The following is a 9,535-nucleotide window of genomic DNA, read 5'->3' as shown; positions in this document are numbered from 1 at the left end:
CCATGGCAGCACAGTGCACACATTTCATTGCAAAACCCCCTCAAGAAGCTGGATAAATTCTTAAAGCAGTTAAGAATTACCTCATTACCTGAACACATTTAGCTATGTTCTACCTGAGTTAAAGCCACAGAAGGTAAGAAGCAACCCTTGTGAATCAAGGGCCAGTTAACATGCACCTGTAAGAAGCAAAAAATACCAAAACACTTTTTGGAAATCAGTCATAACCATAGGAAAGCCTTCAGCAGTAACAAAAATACTTCTTTTGCTCCTGTTGAATGTTGCTCATGAGTATTTCCAGCTCCTGTTGGCAAGAATGAAAACCAGTTTTAGCAAATAAATAGAAGAGCCTTGTAGCGCTTTCTGCAAGGCATGAAATGAATGGGAGAGGAGAAAGGGTGACAATGTCCTTGGGTCTCAAAGTGAAGGCTACACCTGGGAGCTGTATTTCACAACAGCAGCAACTACTCAAACCTGGGTCACTGCATCTTCACAAACAAGGCTGGTGAGTACTGGCCACTGCTGAGCAGAACAGGTGAACAGAACTATCAGGAAGGAAACATTATGTGTCATTTGTGGAATTACACTCAGAATGTTTGAGTAGCTTTTTATCGACAAATCCTAAAAATTGCAAATACAAAACAAGTATCTCACAGTGTGCTTTTATTATTTTTTCACAATATAAACTAGACAGACATGGAAAGTTTAATGGCAGCATGTTCTTATAACATTTTAAAGACAAAGAACAACATAATCATATTAAATGATGATAAACTGACAAACTACATTACCATACATACATCATCCAAAGGTACTGGATAAACAATATCTGCTTATGTACATTTATGCTGGTGATAATTAAAATTCAAATATTCAGAAGAAAAAGAAAAAACTATTTAAATTATAAAAATATATAGTTTTTGTGTGGAACTCTTAATGCTGTATTACTTTTTGAAGATAATTTCATTGTGTGATGAAGCTGCATTAACTTAGTATGGAAGTGCGATTTAAACCAAGTACAGATTAAATTAGCTCTTTTGTCTTCCTTGTATTTAGCCTTGTTGGAAAGAGAGATAGGAATGAAAAATAAAGCTGGGCTTTTGCAATGAAAAAGAATTTTCATGCCCATAAATTAAAATATGTATAATTTTTCATATGGTACTGAGCTATAAACTCATAATAGAAATGAATCATTTTGCTAGTTTCTTCAGAGATGGAGAGAGGAAAAAGAAGAAAGGCTTTTAACATGCTACTTCACGATACTTTTAATCAATAGGTTTGTGGGGTGCAGGTGCACAGCTAAGCAGTGTCATGCTTCAGGGTCAAAGCATGCAGTCCAGACTCTCGCTGCCTCAGCTGTGGGGACTGCGAGGACTGGGGGACTGGGACCGTGTTCTTTGAACTGCATCACCTTCGTGTTGCCTTTGCACATCTGGTTTCAGACTTCTTTTTTCATAATTGTTCCTTCTTAGTGCAAAACTACTCAGGCTATATAATCCCCAATCATAACAGCAAACTGATGAACTTTTACAGACTAGATAATTTTATAATAATTTACATGTAATCTTGTAATTGCAAATTTTTACTAATCGTAGCCACGTAGTGCACACACTTGTAGCTGCTTTTAGTCAACAGTTATTTTCAAACCATCTTGGGTGAACTCCTGCAACATGTGAAACTGAAGGTCTTCTTACATACCAATGTCATTCTCCATATCTTCCAGCTCCCTTTCTCATCTGTATATTCTCTGTCACCTTGACAGCCCCATTAGTCCTTTGGTGGATCCAGTGCTTGTTCCTTTAAGAAATGTCCTCTGTATCACCTCTAATTTCAGAATACTTTTGCACATTTTTTTCATCTGTTCCTAAGTTACTGATTTATGACAGATCTCAGGTGATCCTACAGATTTTTTTTTTCAGAGAGAAAATACTTTCCTTCATTATTTTCTTAAAAAACTGAGAAAAGACACCTAAGCTGAATATAGCAAAATCTAGTACTTCTCTTCGACACCTATGCATTTTCTGTTTTTAAAAAGACTGCCTTCAACATTAACCAAGTTCTACAGTGAAAAATAATTGTGGGTCTCTACAAGCTTTTTCTCTGCCCTTGTATCATCTTTTTTCAATGGAAAGGATGAAAGATAAACAAATTCCAGGTAACGCTCATCTTTAACCAGGGAGATGTTTCAGTGATCTCTCTATTTCCCTCCACTTCTTGACCTCTCCCTTGCTTTTTGACTTCTGATTCTCTACACCTAAACACTTCAGAAATGTCCCTCTTTTTAATTCTTTTCTTTCTTTTACAATTTGGATATGGTGGGAGTGGTCAGATGTTGGTGCATACACAGGATGGATTTTCATTGAAGCATAGTCTTTGAGAATGGAAGTCTGTAAGGCATTTTGTGGAGAAAAAAATGTTACATGGAAGTGTAATGAAGAATAGGAAAGACAGGATTTATTGCAAAAGAAATGCAGGAGAAGAGAGGATTTTATTTAAGAAGTTCAAGCTTTTATATACATTCAATGTTTCTAAAATGTTTTCTTAATAAATGTATTATCAACTATCATTATACCTAATGCAGCCACAATACTGTACTATTCTGCAGTCAGGATGGGAAAACTCCATTAGCTCTTTAATAAAATAAAATCATCAACAGTCATCAAGACTCTTCTCTTTGTCTGGCACTAACAAATACACTGGGAAGTCCAGTGAGTAGACACAACAGAACACAAAATCCTCAGTATTCATTTAATTATGTATCATGTGTCGTCTTCATATTATTTCTAAAGCAGCTTTAAAAAACTTTAGCCATTGGAAGGTATTAAAAACCAAAACCCCATTCAAATTATCTTGGTATTATAGCAGCACTGGATTTGATACTTTTTACTACTTTTGACAATGTAAACCTTTAATAAAACAAACAATGTTGAAACAATTTGAGGTCTAATAGTTCATAAACTTTAATGGGCATATGGGCACAAATCGAAACGAAGACTAGATTGTGAAATGAAACATAAGCTCAATAGCAGCCAATTCCAGTTGTGCAATTGGCTGCAAACAAATTCAATTTGTAAGCTGAGATAAAAAACAAAGCCCACACTCAATCCACAATACTCCTCAGTTCCTCTGATTTGAAATATTTTTCACAAAAACCCTACATGACCATGCCCACTTCTTACAGAAACACTCTGAAAGCACTGCAGGTACTATTTGTTTGACGGTGGGATTCTTCCATTTCTTTTAATCAAGCATAGTTCACATTTTTGTGTTCTTAGAAATATTTCCTTTCTACATTTCTATAAAATTAAGTAATTTCAAATCTGAAATGTAAGCTTGCTCCATCTTTGCTCAAACAAAGTGTAGGTGCCACGACTAAATAGCAGTAAAAATGCTGAGATGTACAACTCTTAAAAAAACCAACCAAACATAAAAGCAGCTTTGAAGACACAACATCAACTACAGCCTTAACATTGAACATATTACATTCCCGAGTTACTGGAGATATTTTGCATATAATGCCACAAAGTTATTCAGCTGAAATCTTGAGGTTGGAGCTACAGTTTATTCACTGCGTGTTTTTCACCCTTTGAGCACTTATGTATTGTATGGTACTTTTTATTCAGAGCTTTGCAAACTTTCCTTTTATATCTGGACGTCCATTTACCCACAAATCCCATATTTCAAAAGTTTCATAACAAAAATAGAAGTGCAGGATTTAAAACATTTGAAGCTGGACATTTCCATGACTCAGAGCAGCCCCTGGGACTCGACGCTTCAGAGTCTTCGATTTCCAGGGGACTCCTGGCCCCCGTCGAGCTCATGGAAAGCCCTGCTTTGAACACAGGTCTGCTTATAAAACTGTATTATGTACTCTGCATTAATTTTACTTGTGTTGCATTTTGTAACAGGAGCAGATGACTTCACACCTCCCACTCCCCCTTTTCCTTCACCCTATTTTCACTTGAGATGACAGTAGGCACCTGCACAAGAGAGGTGTCAAAGAGTCTCTGTCCAGAGAGAGGATTTCGAGTTTCATCACCAACTTTTCTTCTGCAGACAGTCTTAGGAGATTATTAGCATGAAAATATTTTGAGGGCAAGGGGCAGGATGATAAATCTCACTTTCCTTTCCTGTTATGAAAATGAACTTGATTTTGGTGTCCAGTTAGATAAACAAGGATAGTCAGAGCTAAACTGTAACTTAGCTGAGGTCTGCTTTTTGCCAAATAAAATTAAGATCTTTTTCAACTTTCAGGGATTTAGAGACCACATCTAATTGGTTTCAAACCCCCAGAGGAACTCTGTAAGTAAGCAGGATTAGTTGCAGATATGAGCCCACTAAAGTGGGACACAGGTCGGGTCTTCAGACTCCAGCTCTGCTCTGTTGAAGCAGGCACTTAAGGTCTCCTGATGTTTCTGTGTCAGTAGCCACAAAAAACATTTTGCTGCTGAGAAAATCATTGGAACAGCAATTTCCTGCGAGCCCCAAAGATTTAACTTCACACTTCTATTAAAAAAAAAGTTGACATGTATTGTGTGGGTATTGTGATTATGATGTGATGGCACAGCTGGTAACTTGAAAACACATGTTTAAAAGGCATAGGCAATCATATTTCCAACTGTTCTCCTGTAGGGATAGCCGAGTGTCCTTCATGAAGTTTCTGTCTTGACTCCACATATGTACCATGTTGAATTGTTTACTACGTCAGTTCTAGCCAGCAGGACAGGGTGAGAACTTTGTTCATGCTGACCTTGTCTTTCAGATCCCTCCTGGAAAAAGCTGGGATATTCAACACAATTTGGCAGTTTTTAGCAGCTCAAGTAACTGCCCTTGTAAATGTAAGCAGGTAGGTCTTTGTCAGTATATTCGCTCTTCAAAGATAAAATAATCCAGCCAGCGGCATTAATTAAAAAAAAAAAAGAGCCTAAAATACTCTGGGGCTCATTAAAGTTAAGAATAACAACATGATGTGATGACAGATACAACTTGCTGAGGTTCTGAAAATAGCAGGTTAAAATGTAAGTATCTTTTAATAAATAATTTTCCGGCAATGTAAAAATAAATGATATTTCCTTTGGCAGTAATAGCTGATTTAATCTTTCGCTGGGAAGTTGCTTTGCTCATAAAATATCATTGTGCTACAGAAAAAAAAATATTATTTTGTTGTTTTGAAAGACTTGTGTAATCCACAATAAGCTGGGAGACTCTACTTATGTCCGAGATAAGCGCCAAGAGTGATGCAAGCTCCCACCAGAACCAGACTCAGGATAGTCTTCAGAGAGATCCAGGAGAAATCGAACAAAGGCCTCATATTGTTGCCATACAACTCCACAAAGGCATCCTAGAAAGGGAAATAATGAGAAAAGGAGTATCAGAATTGCAGTTACTCTTTTTTTGGGAGACGGGGGGAATGGGGAAAAGGAGGCAACTTCTTCACCCTCAGGTGTCACTAACAATCCCAGTGGCACAAGAAGACTGCACAAACCTATGAAAATAGTGATTTGGGAGCTCTGTTCTTCTTGCTTAAAAGAAAGTTCTCCTGCTTATTTCTTTATAAATATTGCTGAAATTACTCATGGTTGTGACTTCTGCTTTAGACATGCCCAGTCTAACAGAAAAGACAGAAGCAGCATTTTAAAATACAAATTACCACTCTTTTGGGTCCTAAATGTTGTCTATACAAACATACACAAAGGAAGTAGATGAACCTTCATTCTCCAAATCTTTAATTTCCACTGGATAAGGAGCATCTATACTGCAGGTCAGCTTTATTGAAAATAAGGCAGTATTTGTTTACTTCTCTTGGGATGGGCTCGGAAGACTTTGCGTAGTAGCCACAGATGTTTCTTCCATATGAACTGAAGGTGTTAGGGCTGTGTTACACCTGTGATAATCTTTCACAGCTGTCACCCAGAAGGGTGAAGCCGTGGTCCAGTGCTCCAGGAAAATCAGGTTGTGCACGTAGGCACTAGATGGAAAGGCTGTTTAAGTAGCAAAGATAAAGTTTTTGTGACTCATAAATACAGTGAGATTTGACCGGGCAAATGATTGTATTGATGATACTCTGCACGTAATGCCTTTCTTTCAGGCTGCAATTCCTAACGAGCATGACGCTTCAGAGCATTCCTGAGAGACAGATAAATCGTACTGTATGGCACAAAAGCAGTAAATAGCCAAGCCGAATGACTTTAAAAATGACAAAACTGATAGCATCGCTTATGGCAACTTTTTTACTGTGCAGCCAACTAAGGTCTGTTCCCAAGCTATAGAAATAAGCCCATGAAGCAGCTATCTAATGTGATGGTTTCTGTCACTACTTTTATTACCCTAGACTTCCCATTTTTGGTAGATGTTAACATTCTCTATTAAAGTTATAGTGCCTTTACCTGTTTAGCAATGTTACTATGCTAGGAGGTAACTTGTCTTACATATATTATGGTTTACAGCAGGAATTGAGGAGAGAAAGATGTCCATTACTGAGGCAAACCTTCCAACAGAGTTAATGATAATCAACTTCTGTAGTTAAATTAGCTTCCCTCATCAGGCATCTCTAGTTATTGTCAAAAGAGGCGCGTTTGTGGTTTTACCACGAGAGGGCGTGTAAGGTTTTTTAATATTTTGACTTTTATTCACTAGATGCTGAGTGAGATTCAAATAAATAATAGATATTTGCTTCCAAAATGTGTTATTGCATTAAGTAATATTGGTGCATGTTGTAGGTCAGAGTGAATGTAACTAGGTAAGACTTGGTAAAAGAACAGCCACGGGCTCTGGCCAAGCGAGTGACGTGAAAACACGTCTGCCTCTTGCTATTTCTCAATGCTTGTTCCTCTAGGCAATCATTTTCCAACTTGTGTTTCCAAAGGTATATTCTTAAGTGAAATAAGCTTAACCTTTCATGGGGAGGATGGAATGTTTTAATGCAAACTCTTCATTTCAGAGAGAAATCGGTTGCCTGTTTTTTTGACATAGACACTTGCAAATTCTGGCCTTAATATGCTGCTGTGCCGTTGCAGAGCTGAAAAAGCACACTCAGTTTGCTGTACAGCTCTTTGGAAAGCTGCTTTTATTTCTCCTTAAGGCTATGAAGTAACACAATATCCTAAAATGTTACAGACTGGGCTAAATCCTGTTGTCGCCAGTACAGACTCACTGACTTCCACGGGAGCCTTGTCTGTATAGGGAGCAAGACTGGGCCTTATAAAAATACAACAAGGGTAAAGTTCAACACTTGATGATATTATTATGGGTGGAAAAGAGAGGAAATGAAAAGAAAAAACCCTCATGGAAACGCAAGTCATGTGAAAACATTTAAATGTTATGGTTTTCATGGTTTCTTTCTGTGGGGAAGGTCTCACTTCTGTATATTCATGACAGTTGATGCATACACAGTATCAGTATCAAAATGAGCCTATTTTGTGCCTCCTTTCTATCCCAGTTCAGGAATATTCCTCCCAGTTTTTCTGTGAGACCACTTCCAATGATTCCATAGAGCTTCTGGTATTGGGTACGGAGATGGACACAGGAGAACAGTAAAACTTGGATACAAGACAAAAATATGGCATAACCTATGGCTCAGAAGAGGAATGTTAACAAAAAATGTGCAGCATGCAGTACTTTTTTGTCTGAGATTATTACAACAATAACATGAACCCAACCTAATGGTGTCTGCACTATATATTACAAGTAGCTCTTTATGATCGTTCCCCCTCCCCTTCTCAAACATCCTGATTAGGCCTATTTCCGAAGCTTGTTTGAACAGCCTGTCACTATTTGTTTAAGTTTCAAACCTGTTTTAAATAAACACATGTCCATTTTATGTACTAAAACAAGGGGGGTGGGAGGAGGGAAGTATGACCCATTGCTGAAAACTATTTTAGCACAAAGAGAACCCTAAACAGAATCTTAACTGTTTCATAAGGTTTTGTCTTCTGTAAACCCATGTATTTGTCACTGGATTTTTGTCACCTAGACTGCTCTGTTTAAAATAAGAGAATCCCAGCTAAAATAAATAAGATTAGGAAAATTGTTTGAAACACTTGAGGTCCTTTGAAAAGGACTCTTTATAATGAAAGCAAGGGTCCCCTTGGCAAATAGACCGAGGCAAGTTCTGGCTTGGTCAACCTTTCTGGAAGTCTTACACAATTGGAAAGAAAATCGTTGCAGACCTTGCTTTTAAGACCTTCAAAATTTAATGGGAAGTTATATCCAGGATGTAAAATTATATCGGGGCTGTTAAAAATTATATGGAAAAGAACTCTTCATTCAGCTCTGTAAGTTTTTAAAAAGCCATTTCTTAAGAAGCTTTTATTAAGTCAAATCAGTCTGTTGCTGGTTTACTGTGCAACTTCATGTTGACCATTTCTGTGAAGCAAGAAAGGTGGTGGTGGAGAAGGCAAAGATGCTCTGCCTGAGTTCCTCTTAGGCACCAAAGCCCCTTAGATGCCTGCTTAACCTTGCCTGCTCTGACTGGAACCCATAAGGATTGCCCCAAGGGCATCCCTTACTGCCTTCCTGCCCACTGGACTATATATGCTCATATAGAGCATGTTCCTGGCCAGAGATCCAGGGATTTGCAGGGAGCCCAAGACAGAAGTGGAGTTTGTGACTCTGGGAGGATTAGGAGGCGTAGTAGTGCACTGAGTCAGGGCAGTCTCAAAACAAAGAGATCACACTATCCCGGTCTTCCGCTGGCCCAAATTCGGTAGCTCTGATCCAAGAAACAAATGTCATCTTTAATTACACGGGCATTCTTTGCTTGTGGAATGAGCCAAGTTTGTTCAGCCTCGGTCCTTTTGCAGCTCAGCTTGCACCCTGGCCCGAGAGGCACAGCTCCTCAGTTGCAGAGAAGGATGTACTGACCACAGGCTGAGCCCAGAGAAGCATTATGGATCTGATGGCTCCTTACCAAAAATGTGGAGGGAGAAGGCAATTTCTGCCTGTCATTTCTGACCAAGGGGGCAGTGGAGAGAGCAAACATGAGGAAGTAAACGCTTCCTTTTTCTACCTGAATCAAACAGCTGGTGAGGAAGTGACTTTATTTCCCTCCTTATCATTGGGTTGGCAGGATATCCTCTTGAGCCACATTGAATTGAATGAAGAGCCAGAGAGACTTCCATTTTACTGTACGGGAATTGCCTCGCTGCTGTTTTACGCTGCCCTCTGTGTGACTCCAAAACAAACAAACAAACAAGCACACACAAGCCCCAGGCTTTTGAAGAAACTCACACGGGTCTGAACAAGGCCACTTTGCCACCCAGTACGGGGCAGGAGCGGGAATGGCATACACTCTGATGCCAAGGTTTGGCAGCTGAATGACTTTTCCCTCACTCCAGCCTCCACACGAATGACATAAATTCTCATAAAAGCTTTTGTTCCCGCATGGTAACTCATTTCAGAAGGAGTTCGGGGAGGGAGAGACGGAGGGGGTGGATAGAGCTGGTTAAATCGTCCCATGTTTTCTATGCAGTGAAACCTCATTAAAATGTCATCTTGCAGCTAACGAGAAAAGTTCTTGGAACACAGAAAGTAGACAAAT

At 38.9% G+C, this 9,535-nt stretch overlaps 1 protein-coding gene across 1 annotated transcript in view; it reads right to left on the bottom strand.

The window, feature by feature from the left end:
• Positions 1-643: 643 nt before the first annotated feature.
• BCL2 (BCL2 apoptosis regulator) overlaps positions 644-9,535 on the bottom strand; it is a 95,796-nt gene continuing 86,904 nt past the window's right edge. The window contains exon 3 of the mRNA XM_058830386.1: positions 644-5,338. Coding sequence (XP_058686369.1) covers positions 5,204-5,338 — 135 coding nt within the window. The 3' untranslated portion in view covers positions 644-5,203. The remainder of the gene's footprint in view (positions 5,339-9,535) is intronic.

This window comes from Poecile atricapillus, chromosome 2 (assembly GCF_030490865.1).
Source record: "Poecile atricapillus isolate bPoeAtr1 chromosome 2, bPoeAtr1.hap1, whole genome shotgun sequence".
In the NCBI taxonomy this organism is placed as follows: Eukaryota; Metazoa; Chordata; class Aves; order Passeriformes; family Paridae; genus Poecile; species Poecile atricapillus.
This window is presented reverse-complemented; position numbering and strand designations above follow the sequence as displayed.